Genomic DNA, 19574 nt, shown 5'->3' on the forward strand with positions numbered 1-19574 from the left:
ATAATAAACACTGTTAGGACTATCTGACTCTTAATAATAAACACTGTTAGGACTATCTGAATCTTAATAATAAACACTGTTAGGACTATCTGTCTCTTAATAATAAACACTGTTAGGACTATCTGACTCTTAATAATAAACACTGTTAGGACTATCTGACTCTTAATAATAAACACTGTTAGGACTATCTGACTCTTAATAATAAACACTGTTAGGACTATCTGATTTTTTTTTTTCATTGATCTTTTTCCCCCTCCATTTTCCTCCGATTTTCTCCCATCCCAATGTTAGTCGTTATGCCAATTCCCAATCCCCTTCCTGGTCGCTGCGCACTTACCCCCCACAGTCGGTCTGGGAGAGTGGAGGCTATCACATGCTTCCTCCGACACACGTCCAGCCAATCAACCGCTTCTTTTCACCTGGCAGCGCGGATTCTCACTGAGAGGGCGTAGCGTGTGGAAGGATCACACTATCCCACTCAGGTCCTATCCGCGCTTAGGAGGCGCCCCGACCGAACTGTAGGAGTCGCTGTTTACAACGACCCGGACCCACCCCGCCAGCTTCTCCCACCCTCTAATACTGCCAATTGTATTAGTGTGAACGGCCAGCCAAGCTGGTGACAACCCCGGAGCTGTGAGCTGGATTCGAACAAGGACTATCTGACTCTTAATAATAAACACTGTTAGGACTATCTGACTCTTAATAATAAACACTGTTAGGACTATCTGACTCTTAATAATACACACTGTTAGGACTATCTGACTCTTAATAATAAACACTGTTAGGACTATCTGACTCTTAATAATAAACATTGTTAGGACTGTCTGACTCTTAATAATAAACAGTGTTAGGACTATCCGACTCTTAATAATAAACATTGTTAGGACTATCGGACTCTTAATAATAAACACTGTTAGGACTATCTGACTCTTAATAATAAACACTGTTAGGACTGTCTGACTCTTAATAATAAACACTGTTAGGACTATCTGACTCTTAATAATAAACACTGTTAGGACTGTCTGACTCTTAATAATAAACACTGTTAGTGTTCTGAAGGATCAGATTAAACCGAATATATATATTTATTTATATATATATATTTAATTGTATTTGTATATCCCCTGATATTCCTTGTATATTCCTTGTACAATATGCATTGAATATCCCTTCTAGTCTACTGAACATCCCATAATAGTTTCCATTCTACCATTGGACGAGACCTTGGTGCCAGGTCGCCATACCCCTCAGACCAGGTTCAATCGTACCGCTCAACATGTATGGACAAGTCCTAGTTCCGCGTAGGAATATGTCTACCGCACCACTAATGGTACTATTTGTTCATAGTGCGTATATATACTGCGCTATTAAAGTAGAGCTTTCTTTTAGTCCAGTTCCTTACCCTCCAACAGAGTGACAGACGCAAAAGCCTCCCCGCGAACCACGTGTGGGCAGTAAGGCCAATTCGGCCCAGTATCGGCATTGAGACATTGTGTATATTAATATTTGAATAGTCATATTTGGCACTATATCGTCGAGTTGGACGTATTCTATTAAGCTAATAATAGTCTATTCATATGTAGTGCCTCGTGCGGTAAGAGTTCTATAGTGATCAGCACCCCCATCGTTTCGGGCATCAGCTGGACGCTTATCCAGGGTGGTTGACCCCACGTGAAGCTGCACCCGAGGAGCTCCAGGCCAAAGAGCGAGTGGACCTGTATATTGGATTATTCTACCGACGACGGCTAGCCTTCCCCGGCTTGGATTATGCTTTGAGTACTTTGATTATTCTATGGATAAAGGCCAACACTGCGGTGTGTTGGAAATACCCCCCCCGGAGAGGACGACAGGTGAGAAGACGCTCTACACGACGAGGTCGCCTCACGTCTCTCCATCGTGGACCGGAGGACGCCGGCCACAGAGAGTCCAACTGCTTTCATCTGTGGATCGAGGATCGCTGGGCACCGGGTCGCACGACTGTGGGCTCTCCCAGGATACCCTCGGCCAGACGGGATACAGCCAGACTCTACCCCCCCCCCTCCAGCTGTCCTACAAGCAGTCGGAACCTTCCCCTAGTGTATCCAGCTATATAATCATTCAAGTATCATTGCTATTGTTCCCTAAATATTCCAGGTTGTATATTTGCTTCCTGCGCAATCAGAGATTGGACATTCGATATTGATCTACCTACGAATACTCATTTGCCATAAAAGTGCATACTATTTCAAATCATAAATGTAATTAAGTGATCGTTGTACATACCTTTTGCTATGTATTATTATTAAACGCAGACTTTCGACTTGGTACATTTGTGTTGGATCCGTTTCATCAGGTGGGAGTGTTTATCATAATTATTTATACCTAGTACTGGGTGGCCAGAGTCTAAAGTACAAGAGGTAGTGGTAGTAAGTATCATATCTAACAATACAGTCAGGGAATTGTACCCCTCAGTTACAATTGGTCCTTCGAGCCGGAGGGTAATCAGTGTAATATTAATATAGTGTTATTAATATTAAAATGGCCTATGATGAACACTCCACGAAACGATCCTCCTAACCAACAACGCCCGCGGCGCAAACGACAGCTCCCTCAGTACCTAGAGGCTTACGCTGTCAGTCAACAACCTAGTCTTCTACCAACAGTAAACGCGGTAAAACTAGAAAGTAAAATTATGTCTAACTCTAACGACCAGGCTACCCCGACCATAGAGGCCCCTATGGGTTCTAACGTAACTGACCCAGCTCACGGTGGGGACCAGGGGGAACCAGACATGACTTTACACCCCGCCAATACCGAAGAAGTAGTCCCCGACGAGTCCCGGGAGGAAGACAACACTATCGAGAGAGAACTCGGCACGGAAGAAGATGAGGAGAGCACCGTGGAGATAGAGCTCCAAGACTCCGCACGGAGTACCCCAAGGGACGGCTCCCCTATACAACAGTCTTCTCCCAGCGAGGCAGAGAGGACACTACAGCAGGCATTCCTAGTCAGCCTGAAAGCCTCTACTGAACGCGATAGACTCCAGGGTGAACGCGATCGATTGCAGATACAGCAACGGAGCGAAGAAGAGCACATACGCCTGGAAATAAGACGCATTCAGATGGAAGAGAATATGGCAAGAGACCGGGCCGACGCCCAGCGCGCCGCCACCGGTGCCCAGAGAGAATCGGATCTCACCAAGCGCGAAGCCGAGCGCGACAGAGCACAAGCGCAACTAATAGAACAGCTGATCAGAAGGACAACACCCCCTCCCTCCACCAGAGGCTCCAGGAATTCGTCTAGACATCACTCCAGGGCGGCATCCCCTAGCCGAGTAAGCGACCCTGAACTTGACCAACAGACGAGGTTTATACCCCCCGCAGACCCCCTTCCCCAACCGGTCCAAGCGAGACCCAGCCACCGGGAAGGAGCAGCATACACTGCGGAGAGGCTAAATCAGAGACTACAAGCCCTGGATGACCTAACGGAAGACGAAGAGGAAGAGGAGGAGAACCACGCCCGACGACAGCACAGTACTCTACCGGACCAGGAGGTCCAGTACAGCCCAGGCTATACCCCCGCGGAGCTGCGCTACAGACCCCCGACGCTATTCACGGGTGAGCACGATGCACGACCCGCACCGAGGAACAGCACCTGGACCAGCGGGCCATGGTACACAGCCGGTACCAGCCCACGCCAAGGAGCAGGAGGAGACTCGCCTAGGAGGCCTCTCCCCCAACGCTCGCCGATGTATCAACAATCCGCGTCATACATTGGCACACCTATGGTACCAGACTTCACCCAGGAGAACCGGGCCCAGTATACGGAGCTCCGCATGTGTCTGGAGACAATGTTGGTGGATGTCATTGATGAACGCCATAAATACGCGATACTACTGAAGCATTTAAAGGTACCCCGCGCGCACAACATAGCGCTCGCCTACGCCACTTCCACGACCCCATACACCGCAGCGCTGGTAGCGTTGGACCAGAGATATGGACGTATATGGGATTACGTGATCCAGGAGATCAGGCACATCGACCGCCTACCCCCAGCAACAGACAATCGAGCACTGGACGACCTGTCCATCAGAGTGCAGTCCCTGGTAGGGATGCTGGGAGCGCAGAGGGAAAAAGGTAGGCATGAACTATACGCCAACTCAAATGTAGAGAGGATCTTGGAGAAGCTACCGCCCGCCCGACAGGAGCGCTTTAGGCGGCAGAGAGACCACCGAGACCCTAATGGCCCCGAACCGAACCTCCTCGATCTAGCCGACTTCCTGGCGAGAGAAGTCAGCAGCTTACGGCTAGATACATTCGGACGGAGCACCCCTGGCTCCAGAGAAGGAACCAGGAGACTAAATGATGGAAGAAGATCGGTGACTGTCATGCACCAATCGGAGTCAGTGCCAAGCAGTAGGAGCCACAGTACCCCCTCAAGAAAGGAGAAGTGGAAGATAGTGTGCCCCTACTGTGAGAAAGAACACTGGCTGTCACAATGTGACTCATTCCCCAAGATGAATGCGGAGGAAGCGAGTCAATGGATAAAGTCCAACAGACGCTGTTTTCGCTGTGCGCGATCACACATGGCAGCCGAATGCCGCTTAAAGAAAAGGTGCAGTCGGTGCGATGGAGCCCATCTGGACATACTCCACGACAGTAACAGACGGCGGCCTCCACCCGCACCATCAAGCAGCAAAGCAAGCGTCATGTACATCGACCCCGCCAGCAGCAGCGGAGCCAGAGTGCTCTTAAAGGTAGTCCGTGTGACATTGAGCTACCAGAATAAAGTCATGGACACTTACGCCGTCCTTGATGACGGGTCAGAGAAGACCCTTCTGCTCGCGTCCGCTGCGGCCCAGCTAGGGCTGCGGGGGAGCGAAAACCAAATGACAATTCGGACAATAAGAGATTTGAAAACGATAAAGGGCGAGAATGTCTCATTCTCTATCGCAGCAAGCGGCCAGCCCGAGCGACGGTACAGGATTACAGACGCTTTCACCAGCCAAGAAATAGGACTGTCGCGGTACACATACCCCGTAACCAAGCTGATGGAGAAATATGTACATCTACGCAAGCTACCGATCCCACTCATAGACGGTGCTACCCCGACACTGTTGATAGGCTCCGACCATGCAGACCTCATTGTCCCGATAGACCGGGTTCATACCGGACCCAGAGGCTGTCCTGCAGCAGTCGAGACCCGCCTAGGATGGACTCTCCAAGGCCCACTCGCCAAATCTCTCAACCGAACCACAGCCACTAGCTGTCTCCACTCCCGAGTCACAGAGGGAGACACCGCACTCCTGCAGCATGTAGAGAGGCTATGGACCTTAGAACAAATGCCCTTTAAGAACGAAAAGAAAGACATTCGCTCTAAAGACGACATCTACGCCATTAACCTCCTCGAGACGGGAACAAAGAGAGTCCCAGTCAGCGGCGTGTTGAGATACGCCACGCCACTCCTGCGGCGGGAAGGGATGCCTACCTTTCACGCAAAGAAAGACGCCACAGAGCGGTACCTACTAAACACAGAGCGGCGCTTAGCCAAGGACCCCGCCCAAGAAAGTGTATACCGCGCTGAGATTGAGAAGCTCATCACAGCGGGACACGTCACAAAGATTGACATTAAAGAGGCCGACCAGACGACTGAATCGTGGTACGTGCCCCACCACAAGGTTCATCACAACGGCAAAGACCGCATCGTGTTTAACTGCAGCTACCAGATCGGATCCCAAAATCTGAATAAAGAGCTATTGCCCGGTCCTACACTCGGCCCCTCCCTACTAGGCGTACTACTCCGCTTCCGCCAGGACAAGGTGGCTATCAGCGGGGATATCAAAGGGATGTTCCTGCAGGTGAGATTAGTAGAGGAGGACAAGCCCCTGTTGCGGTTCCTATGGAGAGAGAGGCCAGGAGATGAGCACCCAGCCATCTACCAATGGGAAGTCCTCCCTTTCGGAACTACATGCAGCCCATGCTGTGCTACATTTGCACTACAGAGACATGTCGCAGAGGACCCAGCAGCGGACGAAGAGGTCCGACACAGTGTGAAGAACAGCTTCTACGTAGATAACTGTCTACAAAGCGTTTCGACCCAGGAAGAAGCCGAGGCTCTCCTACTTAAACTCCGCGCCTCTCTGATCAAAGGCGGCTTTGATCTCAGGCAGTGGGCCAGCAGCGATCCGCACGTACTGCGCAGCCTCTCCTCCGAGGACAAGGCAGCGAGCAGCGAGACCTGGATGGCCACAATCCCAGGAGAAGCCCAAGAGATGACACTAGGACTAGTGTGGCGCTTCAAAACAGATTCGCTCCACTATAGACACAAACCCCTGACCACGGAGCAGGGAAGGTCGACGGCAATACCGACCACCAGACGGAGTGTGTACAGAACACTCGCCCGACAATATGACCCGTTAGGATGTATACTACCGTACACCACCAGGGCAAAGATGATTGTACGAGCATTGTGGGACAAGGACCAGGGCTGGGACGACCCCATTCCCGCACACCTTGCATCCACCTGGAGAGAGTGGGAGATGGAACTCCACTCACTCCCAGGCGTTAATATACGCCGAAGCTACTTCCCACCCACGGTGAGGCCAGAGACATGTAAAATGGATCTACACGTCTTCAGTGACGCCTCCGAGGTCGCCTACGGATCAGTAGCCTACTTGCGGGCCCAAGAAGAGGGGGGAGAGATCTACACAGCATTCATCCTCGCCCGCTCGAGAATAGCCCCACGCAAGCAACAGTCTATCCCACGTCTAGAGCTCTGCGCAGCCCTCGCAGGAGCGCATCTAGCCACGCTCATCCAACGTGAGCTCACCATTCCGGTGCATAGAACAATCCTGTGGTCAGATTCCACGACAGTACTCGCCTGGATCAAATCGGATTCATGCAAATACAAAGTCTTCGTGGGAGTCAGAGTCACTGAGATTCAAGAGTTAACCGGAGAGTTAACCGGAGAAGCAAACTGGCGCTATGTTGATACAAAACACAACCCAGCTGACGTCATCACCCGGGGAATGTCCCTAGATGACTTAACCCGTCATAACATCTACAGTGACGGACCAGCATTCCTCAAGCTCCCGGAAGGAGATTGGCCCACGCCCACCCCGAGGGAAGCAAGTGACGAGGAGGCTGAGAATAAGAAACCCATGTTCTGTGGATTGAGCACTGTTGTCTCCGCAGACCCCAACATAGACGATTGCATTACCATAGAGAGTGCGCAGCAACGGACATTCCTGCGGCACCACCCAGAGATTAAGTCCCCCGCTGATATGTCAGCAGCTGACTACGAGGAAGCAGAACTGCTTCTACTGCAACGAGCCCAGAGAGACTCGTTCCCCGATGAACTAGACTGTCTACAGGGAGGAAAGCCCGTCCCATCAGACAGCAGATTGATTCATCTGGCCCCCGAGAGTGACACACATACCCTCATCAGAGTGGGTGGTCGCCTGCGGAGAGCCCCCAATTTACCGGATGACGTTAAGTACCCGATCGTATTGAACAGCCGACACAAGGTCACAGAGCTGATTATAAAGAAATACGACGAGGATGTACACCACGCAGGAGCAGAGAGAGTCTTCGCGGAAATCAGACGTCGTTACTGGATACTTCAAGGAAGAGAGGCGGTGCGACGCTTCCAGCGAACCTGTCTAGACTGCCGAAAGTGGCGCGCGCAGCCCAGCATACCACGGATGGCTGACCTACCTCCATGTCGCCTCCGACTCGGCGACAAGCCATTCCACTCAACAGGCATGGACTGTTTTGGCCCGCTGCACATAAAGAAAGGAAGAGGCACCGAGAAGCGGTGGGGTATTGTATTCAAATGCATGACCACCAGAGCGATACATATCGAGCTCCTTCCGACCATGAGCGCAGACTCATTCCTTATGGCCTTCCGAAGATTCACATCACGGAAAGGAAAACCGTCTACATTATTGTCCGATCACGGGACAAACTTCAAAGGCGGAGAAAGAGAGCTGAGGGAGAGCTTCCAAGCTATGGGCCCAGAACTTAAGACCCACCTCGCTCCAGCCCAGATTGACTTCCAATTCAACCCCCCAAACGCACCCCACTTCGGTGGAACTTGGGAACGAGAAGTACGTTCTATAAAGACAGCCCTGTACGCAGTACTTGGGGCCCAGACTGTGGCGGAAGAAGTCCTAATGACAGTCCTCACGGAGATTGAGGGAGTATTGAACTCAAAGCCCCTCGGTTACGTCTCCAGTGATGTAGCAGATGTCGACCCAGTCACCCCCAACACCCTCCTGATGGGGCGGCTAGATCCCGCGTTACCCCAGACAATGTACCGGCCTGAAGAAGCGAACGGCCGACGAATGTGGAGGTACAGCCAAGTATTAGCCGACAAGTTTTGGAGCAGTTTCCTACTGCACTACCTACCGTCTCTACAGACCCGCCAGAAGTGGGTAAAAGAGAGAGACAATTTGACGGAAGGAACAGTCGTCATGATTATTGACCAGTCACTACCCAGAGCTATGTGGCCGGCTGGCCGCGTAAGCAAAGTGATCACCGGTGCCGATGGCAAGGTCCGAGCAGCTGAAGTACTCGTCCAGGGGCGCATTTACACCCGTCCTGTGGCGAGGCTCATAGAACTGCCCCGACTCCCAGACACAATCGATGATGACCATGACCCTATGACTTTGTGAGTTGACTGACCCTTACAGCGAACCCTTGAGTGGTGGACAGTGCGGTTAATCTGTCTCTGCTTAACTAATTGGGTTGGGACCAATTAGGGGGCGGCTGTTCTGAAGGATCAGATTAAACCGAATATATATATTTATTTATATATATATATTTAATTGTATTTGTATATCCCCTGATATTCCTTGTATATTCCTTGTACAATATGCATTGAATATCCCTTCTAGTCTACTGAACATCCCATAATAGTCTCCATTCTACCATTGGACGAGACCTTGGTGCCAGGTCGCCATACCCCTCAGACCAGGTTCAATCGTACCGCTCAACATGTATGGACAAGTCCTAGTTCCGCGTAGGAATATGTCTACCGCACCACTAATGGTACTATTTGTTCATAGTGCGTATATATACTGCGCTATTAAAGTAGAGCTTTCTTTTAGTCCAGTTCCTTACCCTCCAACAGAGTGACAGACGCAAAAGCCTCCCCGCGAACCACGTGTGGGCAGTAAGGCCAATTCGGCCCAGTATCGGCATTGAGACATCGTGTATATTAATATTTGAATAGTCATATTTGGCACTATATCGTCGAGTTGGACGTATTCTATTAAGCTAATAATAGTCTATTCATATGTAGTGCCTCGTGCGGTAAGAGTTCTATAGTGATCAGCACCCCCATCGTTTCGGGCATCAGCTGGACGCTTATCCAGGGTGGTTGACCCCACGTGAAGCTGCACCCGAGGAGCTCCAGGCCAAAGAGCGAGTGGACCTGTATATTGGATTATTCTACCGATGACGGCTAGCCTTCCCCGGCTTGGATTATGCTTTGAGTACTTTGATTATTCTATGGATAAAGGCCAACACTGCGGTGTGTTGGAAATACCCCCCCCGGAGAGGACGACAGGTGAGAAGACGCTCTACACGACGAGGTCGCCTCACGTCTCTCCATCGTGGACCGGAGGACGCCGGCCACAGAGAGTCCAACTGCTTTCATCTGTGGATCGAGGATCGCTGGGCACCGGGTCGCACGACTGTGGGCTCTCCCAGGATACCCTCGGCCAGACGGGATACAGCCAGACTCTACCCCCCCCCTCCAGCTGTCCTACAAGCAGTCGGAACCTTCCCCTAGTGTATCCAGCTATATAATCATTCAAGTATCATTGCTATTGTTCCCTAAATATTCCAGGTTGTATATTTGCTTCCTGCGCAATCAGAGATTAGACATTCGATATTGATCTACCTACGAATACTCATTTGCCATAAAAGTGCATACTATTTCAAATCATAAATGTAATTAAGTGATCGTTGTACATACCTTTTGCTATGTATTATTATTAAACGCAGACTTTCGACTTGGTACATTTGTGTTGGATCCGTTTCATCAGGTGGGAGTGTTTATCATAATTATTTATACCTAGTACTGGGTGGCCAGAGTCTAAAGTACAAGAGGTAGTGGTAGTAAGTATCATATCTAACAATACAGTCAGGGAATTGTACCCCTCAGTTACAGTTAGGACTATCTGTCTCTTAATAATAAACACTGACTATCTGACTCTTAATAATAAACACTGTTAGGACTATCTGACTCTTAATTATAAACACTGTTATTGCTATCTGACTCTTAATAATAAACACTGTTAGGACTATCTGACTCTTAATAATAAACACTGTTAGGACTATCTGGCTCTTAATAATAAACACTGTTAGGACTATCTGACTCTTAATAATAAACACTGTTAGGACTATCTGTCTCTTAATAATAAACACTGTTAGGACTATCTGACTCTTAATAATAAACACTGTTAGGACTATCTGACTCTTAATAATAAACACTGTTGACTTGAGTACTACAGCACTGGTCCCTAATACCACTTGAGTACTACAGCACTGGTCCCTAATACCACTTGAGTACTACAGCACTGGTCCCTAATACCACTTGAGTACTACAGCACTGGTCCCTAATACCACTTGATTACTACAGCACTGGTCCCTAATACCACTTGAGTACTACAGCACTGGTCCCTAATACCACTTGAGTACTACAGCACTGGTCCCTAATACCACTTGAGTACTACAGCACTGGGCCCTAACACCACACAAGCAGCCAGACACAACACACGGCTTAAGCCCGACAGACGGCTCAGCTTTTCTGCCTCAGAAATTTGGATTAAAGTATCAGACCAGGCAGACAACCAGCAGGCCTAACCTTCATATACCGTCTTCTACTATCCTGCACTCTTCCACTAAATAACCTTCTTACCGTCTTCTACTATCCTGCACTCTTCCACTAAATAACCTTCTTACTGTCTTCTACTATCCTGCACTCTTCCACTAAATAACCTTCTTACTGTCTTCTACTATCCTGCACTCTTCCACTAAATAACCTTCTTACTGTCTTCTACTATCCTGCTCTCTTCCACTAAATAACCTTCTTACTGTCTTCTACTATCATGCTCTCTTCCACTAAATAACCTTCTTACTGTCTTCTACTATCCTGCACTCTTCCACTAAATAACCTTCTTACTGTCTTCTACTATCCTGCACTCTTCCACTAAATAACCTTTGTACCGTCTTCTACTATCCTGCTCTCTTCCACTAAATAACCTTCTTACAGTCTTCTACTATCATGCTCTCTTCCACTAAATAACCTTCTTACTGTCTTCTACTATCCTGCTCTCTTCCACTAAATAACCTTCTTACTGTCTTCTACTATCCTGCTCTCTTCCACTAAATAACCTTCTTACTGTCTTCTACTATCCTGCACTCTTCCACTAAATAACCTTTGTACCGTCTTCTACTATCCTGCTCTCTTCCACTAAATAACCTTCTTACTGTCTTCTACTATCCTGCTCTCTTCCACTAAATAACCTTCTTACTGTCTTCTACTATCCTGCACTCTTCCACTAAATAACCTTCTTACTGTCTTCTACTATCCTGCACTCTTCCACTAAATAACCTTCGTACCGTCTTCTACTATCCTGCACTCTTCCACTAAATAACCTTCGTACCGTCTTCTACTATCATGCACTCTTCCACTAAATAACCTTCTTACTGTCTTCTACTATCCTGCACTCTTCCACTAAATAACCTTCTTACCGTCTTCTACTATCATGCTCTCTTCCACTAAATAACCTTCTTACTGTCTTCTACTATCATGCACTCTTCCACTAATTAATCTTCCTCGTCTATATTACTACATCCTAGGGCTGACCTCGACGAATCGATCGAAAAGGAGCCGTAGTCGACTGCCGACCTCTTGGTCGAATGGAAACAAATTTAAATATATTTTTGGATAATTCTTTCCAAAAGCAAAAGGGGCCTAGAAGCGCGGCTAACGCTAATGGCACGCATACCAGCGAGGCTAACTGCCTAAGAAAACGGGCACAGAGGCACTGAAAGAGGATTTCACCCGTCTAATGAACAGACCATAGACGAATATCAAGATGTATCCATCAGTGGACCAATTGCATGCTTTCGCAGAGGACAAGAAGCCTTCAGTCGACTCCTTCAGACATTAAGCAGCCCCCACAGCCCAAATGGAATAATACAAAAATATATATATATTATACTTTTTTTTTTTTATATATATATATATAGTCGACTAATAGTCGACTAATGGCAAATTTTGGCCAATCATAGTCGACTATCCAAATCCTTAGTCGGGGACAGCCCTAGTAGTAATATATTTTCACTGTAGAAGTATAGGGTCTTAGCACAGTAGAAGTATAGTATATTTTTACAGTAGAAGTACAGTATAGTATCTGTTTACAGTATAAGTACAGTATAGTATCTGTTTACAGTTGAAGTGCAGTATAGTATCTTTTTACAGTAGAAGTACAGTATAGTATCTTTTTACAGTAGAAGTACAGTATAGTATGTGTTTACAGCCCAAATGGAATGATAAAAAAATAATCTATCTGCACATTTTGGCCAATCAAAGTCGACTATACAAATCCTTAGTCGGGGACAGGCCTACTACCTACTATACTAACTACTATGCACTCAACACTGTTTGATGAACATTGTTACTCCGCTGAAAGAGTTGTACCCTTCCTGCTGACCTCTTAACTACACACCCTCAAGACCCCTACGCTCTGCATCTTCTGGCCGTCTCAGACCCACTCCTATCCGAGCTCCTGGGGGGTTGGAGGAGGGTGACCATCAAAGCGAAGCGGTCTATTCTCCCTCCGCACTTCACAATGGTATAGAATGAACTTCCCACCACAGTAAGGACAGATGAAACCCACACAACTTTCCATCGTAAAAACACACTTCCTCAAACAATATATATGAAAAAGAAAACAAACCTTCTTACTGTCTTTTTAGTACTATGCTACTATACCTACTACTACCTATCATGCTAATAGGTCTATATACTACTATGCACTCAGAGTGTAACACTCAAGTTCAACACTTATTTGACTAACAATGCCACCGACCCTTAGCTGCCAGAGTTGTACCCTTCCTGCGGACTCGTTCACACTTTGTAAATCGCTTTGGATAAGAGTCCGCTAAATGACTGAATGTAAATGTAAAAGGCCAATCGTCTGCTATTTAGAGTGAATATCTGCCGATATCGATTAGGGGCTGACTGATCGAAACATCGCTAATCTACAACATGTTAAAATAGGACTCGTGAAATATTATGGACATGCAATTTAAGCGAGTCGTGACGTGGACTGGGGCACAATATAGACCTTCATAGATTAGTAATTCTAGATGGTTCCACCAGATTTCTGTGGATATGACACGGTCGACACGGTGGGGCGACAGTGGCTCGGGAGGTAGAGCAGTCGTCTGGTAATCCGGAGGTTCCTGATTCGATTCCTGCTCCTCCCGGGCAACGTGTCGAAGTGTCCTTGAGCGAGACACTTAACCCCTAATTGCTCCCGATGTGCAGGTTGGCACCTTGCATGGTTGCCTCCGCCGTCGGTGTGTGAATGTGTGAGTGAATGTTGAGGAATGAGAATTGTAAAGCGCTTTGGATAAAAGCTGCTATATAAATACACCATTTACCACGTATGTCGGTTGTTTCAAAATTTTTATTTAAGGATAAAAACATTCATATAAAAAAAAAATAGATGATATCTTTCAACACACACAATCATTTTCTGGCATTTGATCTAAAAGAGATAATTCAACAGAACGGTTAAAGGGGAACTATCTTATAAATGGCCTTTTTGAGTGTTTAGCATTGTTTCCCAGCTATGTGGACTTATATTAATATGATCTATGTCTCTAATTCTCATATCGGCACATTCTTCCAATTCTCCTCTCACAATATTCACCCTCACTGAACTGAGTCATCTGAAAATGTGATGATTTGTGATGTCAGAGAGACACCGCTGCATGATAATGTTGAGATACATGATGAGCTGCACACAGTGGCTGGAGCTCAGGCTCAAAACGGCTCGAGATCTTGAGGTAGAAAAATGCTGTTTTTTGAGGACTTGATTAGAAATACAAAACAATGAATAAAAAAAATAAAATTACAGAGGTGTTCCATAGACTCACAGGAATTGTGTAAAAGTGCCCAAATAGTGAAAGAAATAGTGAAATAGTTCCCCTTTAAGAGAATAATTCGTCTCAGTGAATCAAAAACATCACGATAATAAATCTCGGCATCGAATTATCGGTAAAAAAAATCAAGCATCAGTAAAGTGTAGTCTCGATTGTGCATGTCTTCCCTGTTCGTCTGTCAGCAGCCGTTTCTCTGGTCCAGGTTCATAAAGTAGTTATTGCTTTATTTATTTACCGGTAGTTATTAGAGTAGGTGCGTTTAGATGCCTTTGTACTCGTGAGGACAGTAGCTTGTGAACAGAGGCTCGGCTGGGATCCCACGCCTGTGTGAGACACAAAGAAAAAGCAAGGTGAGTATGAACCTGAGAAATCAACCAGATGATGTTTTCTTAATCGCCGGTTACCGGACATTCAGAGAGATCTATTCTGCAACCCCCTTTACAGCATAAAGATTAGGTTAAATTGTAGTATTATACAGCTCAATACAGTACAGTACGGAAATGAGTGTAAATGTAACAGTGAAGTGCAATAGTAATAAACTGGGTATAAAATATATACCACATTAGTACTACTGAGTAATAGTGCTAATGAGATGCATGTACAGAGTTGTAGTATTAATATGTACAGTGATGCATACAGGTATAAAGAAGACACTATGGTAGTAAGTCATACTGGCCAGCAATGATAAAGACAATCTGGCGAGTAACGATGTAGAATTTACCTCAGAGCCCGCCCTCTTTTCTTGATCCTCCAATCTCAACAGTTGCTTAGGTTCGTCAGAGGAAAGCAACCGTTTGCGATTGAATGATCAAGAAAAGAGGGCGGGGTTTGAGATGGGTCAATTGGCCATGTTTTTCATGCAGGGTTTCAACAAGTTAAATGTAAGATGTTTTTTTTAACCCTTTCACTACTAAAGGGTTAACCGTTTCACTGCGACAATACAGAAGGTTAACTCTTTCACTGCCACACGACAAAGGGTTAACCCTTTCACAACCTCACTACAGAAGGTTAACCATTTCACTACAAGTTCAAGTTCAAGTTCTTTAATAGTTGTCATACAGAAGTACAGAATACTTTCATACAAAATGCTTCTTACTGTTACGCTCCAGACTGTTACACTACATACAGTTAACCCTTTCACTACCACACTACATAAGGTTAACCCTTTCACTACCACACTACAGACGGTTAACCCTTTCACTACCACACTACAGAAGGTTAACCCTTTCACTACCACACTGCAGACGGTTAACACTTTCACTACCACACTACAGAAGGTTAACTTTTCACTACCACACTACAGAAGGTTAACCTTTCACTACCACACTAGACGGTTAACCCTTTCACTACCAACTACAGATGGTTAACCCTTTCCTTACAGAAGGTGAACCCTTTCACTACCACACTACAGAAGGTTAACCCTTTCACTAGGGGGGGTTACTTACTCCACCATGCGGCAGCGATGTCTGGACAGCCGGCTGTAGGCGTCGTTCAGGTCCGTCACGTTGGCGGCGCTCCACAGCCTCTCTGCTACAGCGCTGGCCCGGGGCCTGGGGGGAGGAGTCATTAAGTCATGGGGGAGGAGTCATTAAGACATGGGGAGGAGTCATTAAGTCATGGGGGAGGAGTCATTAAGACATGGGGAGGAGTCATTAAGACATGGGGGAGGAGTCATTAAGTCATGGGGAGGAGTCATTAAGACATGGGGAGGAGTCATTAAGACATGGGGGAGGAGTCATTAAGTCATGGGGGAGGAGTCATTAAGACATGGGGAGGAGTCATTAAGACATGGGGGAGGAGTCATTAAGACATGGGGAGGAGTCATTAATACATGGGGGAGGAGTCATTAAGACATGGGGAGGAGTCATTAAGACATGGGGGAGGAGTCATTAAGACATGTGATGCTGATGATGTAGAGCCACAATATAAACACAGATGATGCCTGTTTAACTTTTATACTATGGGGGGGGGGGCGACAGTGGCTCAGGAGGTAGAGCAGTCGTCTGATAGTTGGAAGCGTGTCGAAGTGTCCTTGAGCAAGACACTTAACCCCTAATTGCTCCGGATGAGCAGGTCGGCACCTTGCGTGGTCGCCTCCGCCGTCGGTGTGTGAATGGGTCAAATGTGAGGAAGAAATTGTAAAGCGCTTTGGATGAAAGCTGCCATATAAAATGCACCTTTTCTTTTATACTTGGAACATAAAAAGGCTTATGCCTGCACAGTGCAGAATTCGCTTATATAGTAAATCATTAACATGTTGTTACTGACATGTTGGGGGTCGACAGCAGCTCAGGAGGTAAAGATTGGTAATCGGAAGGTTTCTCTGTTCGATCTGTTCGTTATACAGTAAATGGTGTATTTATATAGCAGCTTTTATCCAAAGCGCTTTACAATTTGTTCCTCACATTTCACCCACCGATGGCAGAGGCGACCATGCGAGGTGCCAACCTGCTCATCAGGAGCAATTAGGGGGTTAAGTGTCTCGCTCAAGGACACTTCGACACGCTGCCCGGGAGGAGCGGGAATCGAACCAGGGAACCGCCCGATTACCAGATGACCACTCTACCTCCTGAGCCACTGTCACCCGTGTACAGTAAATGCAGTCCATCTGCCATGTTTTTTTTTGATCCACTTTTTCTCCCATTTTTCTATATTTTTCTCCCATCCCAATTTCGTATCATCCAATTCAACCCTCCCCTGTCACGAACGCTGTTTCTTGCCTCCCACAAGCCGGCTGCAATGTGGACTAAGTCATACATAGCACAAGTCCCCTCCGGTACTTGAGGTAACAGCAGTCGCATCTTTTCACCTGCGCAGCTCGATCTCTTAGTGTCGAGGAGTAACGCGTGGGAGGCTCACGCTGCCCCCGACACTTCCTGATTCTACTGCGCAGGCGCACCAACCGACTTGTAGGAGTCGCTTGTTCACAACGTTCGATCCCCACCCTTCAGTTTTTCCCTCCCCGTAATACGGCCAATGTGTATTACTGCGGACGACCAGCCAAACTGAAAAACAATGTGGAGAGCTGGATTCGAACACGCGAATCCTAGCGTCTCCACACTGGTGGCGAGTGCCTTAGACCACTACACCACCTAGCCGCCCTGCCATGTTATGTTGAGAGGCTACACTCAAAGCGTTTCCCTTCCGATATGCTCGCTCTGTAATGGGGGTGACAGTGGCACCTTGCATGGTCGCCTCCGCCGTCGGTGTGTGAGTGTGTGAGTGAACGGGTCAAATGTGAGGAAAAAAATTGTAAAGCGCTTTGGATAAAAGCTGCTATAGATGCACCATTTACCATTTCATTGATTTACCATTTCATTGATTTATCATATCATTGATTTATCATATCATTGATTTATCATATCATTGGAGTGAACTTGTTTGTGTGTCGATAAACACTAGACCTTCAGTCAGTCAGTGAGTGAGTGAGTGAGTGAGTGAGTGAGTGAGTGAGTGAGTGAGTGAGTGAGTGAGTGAGTGGGTGGGTGGGTGGGTGGCTTGTGTGGGTGGGTGGCTGGGTGGGTGGGTGGGTGAATGGGTCAAATGTGAGGCAAGTTGTAAAGTGCTTTGGATAAAAGCTGCCATATAAATATAGCCATTTACCATCTTTGCCATGGATATGTGTGTGTATATATATATATATATATATATATATTAGGGCTGTCAAAATTAATGCTTTAACTTTGGAGATTAATAAAAATTATTTAAAGCATTCAAACAAATTAATCTAGATTCATCTATGGAGTGAAAAATATAAGAAAGAGGTCTTTAAAGCCGAGTCAATGTCGAGGGTTTTGTTGAACATTTGGTATTTCACAGGAGAGAAACTGTATTCAAAGAAAGCTATTAAAATAGTCTTTGAATCTAAATATACTTTCTTTGTGTTGATTTTACATTAATTCCATGATTTTACTCAAGTAAATATCTGTTACAACAAGCTTCGGTCTTAAGTAGAAAAATGCTATTTTCTATCTAGATTAATTACAGAAAATTGTGAGATTAATTAGATAATTTTTTTGTATCTATTGACAGCACTAATATATATATACAGAGGCACAGAGCAATGCTATAAACATCATGTAGTCATACATGTATGCATATGGGTAGGTGTGTATGTATGTAGACATGTGCAGGTATATACTGTATGTGTATAGGGTATGCATGTGTGTATGCATGATTGTAAATGAAAAAAAAATAAAAAAACGGGGGGTAGGGCCCGACAAGCCTAGTGCTTCTCCCTTCAGCCCTTTTTGGACAATTAGACAATGCTGCAATAGCAGCTGGTAAAACCTTGGCGATTTATGGAATAAAAATGAACTGAACCATTTAATAATAAATTGAACTGTGTGCGTCGTCTCACCAGAGTCTGGGCGTCAGGTTGGTGGCGTCCACGTACTCCCCCCACAGACAGGCCTCTCCTCCCACCACCAGCTTCTTCTGCTCCTCGGAGCCTGCGTGTCGCACGGGGCTCAATTAGGGTTCGGAGACTTAAAGTAGGTGAGAGATTAACAGGGTCAACACTAAAATGCAGTAGAACCATCTAGTGACCACTCCCCCCCCCCCCCCCCCCCCCTGTGTGATCTAAATAATGTTTCTCTCTCTCTTTCGTTCAACAGGCTTGCTTATATATTCGCACAGACATGCCCAAATAAAAACACATGACCAGCCCACCGTGTCCTGGCATAGATAAGTCTCTCTCCTCCTCCCCCCCCCCGATAAGAGAAACCCAATGGAAAAACATGCAAAACAACAGATCGCTAACGCTGTCGCGTCCGTGACGAAGACGGGCAGGAGCACTTTGATGGTCCCCCGGACGCCACAGCCCTCGTCTGCTCCCGGCTGCCCTTGGGGGGGGGGGGGGGAGGACGACGGGATGGGTTAAGCGCAGAGGAGTATCGCATCGGCGATCCTACAAAAACAATGCATGCGTGTGTGTGTTCCGGTGTGTGTGTGTGTGCTAACCGTGTGTGCTAACCGCTAACATTGAGGATAATTGCATGCCAATTAAAGACCTCTGCGACAGGTCCTGCATTATTATTACTACTATGCACTCCGAGTGTAACACTCAAGTTCGACACTATTTAACGAACAATGACCCTTAGCTGCCAGAGATGTACCCCTGCCTGCTGACGTGTTGTTCATAATCTGTAAGTCTCTTTGGATAAAAGCAGTCAGCTAAATGACTAAATGTACGTGTGTACCGAGCCCCACAGATCTGTGTCACGTGAGTCAATAAACAACAGCTGATCAGTGTGGGGCAGAGAGATAACAGAAAAGAAAACCATAAAGCACAATAAAAAAAATTAAAAAAAACAAGCCCACAGATCTGTGTCACATGACCCAATAAGCAGCTGATCAATCTGGGGGCAGAGAGATAACGGAAATATAAAAACACAATAAAAGAAAAAA

The 19574-nt window shown here is 46.6% G+C and overlaps 1 protein-coding gene across 3 annotated transcripts in view; it reads right to left on the bottom strand.

Annotated features, from left to right (window-relative positions):
• Positions 1-13667: 13667 nt before the first annotated feature.
• Positions 13668-19574, bottom strand: part of hexb (hexosaminidase B (beta polypeptide)) — a 38984-nt gene continuing 33077 nt past the window's right edge. For all 3 annotated transcript variants that reach the window (XM_084324539.1, XM_084324537.1, XM_084324538.1), the window contains exons 12-14: positions 18526-18616; positions 15611-15715; positions 13668-14488 (exon numbers count right to left, since the gene is read on the bottom strand). In XM_084324539.1, the coding sequence (XP_084180665.1) occupies positions 14425-14488; positions 15611-15715; positions 18526-18616 (260 nt within the window). In that variant the 3' untranslated portion in view covers positions 13668-14424. The remainder of the gene's footprint in view (positions 14489-15610; positions 15716-18525; positions 18617-19574) is intronic.

The sequence above is a fragment of the Notolepis coatsorum genome (genome assembly GCF_963971535.1).
Source record: "Notolepis coatsorum genome assembly, chromosome: 11".
In the NCBI taxonomy this organism is placed as follows: Eukaryota; Metazoa; Chordata; class Actinopteri; order Aulopiformes; family Paralepididae; genus Notolepis; species Notolepis coatsorum.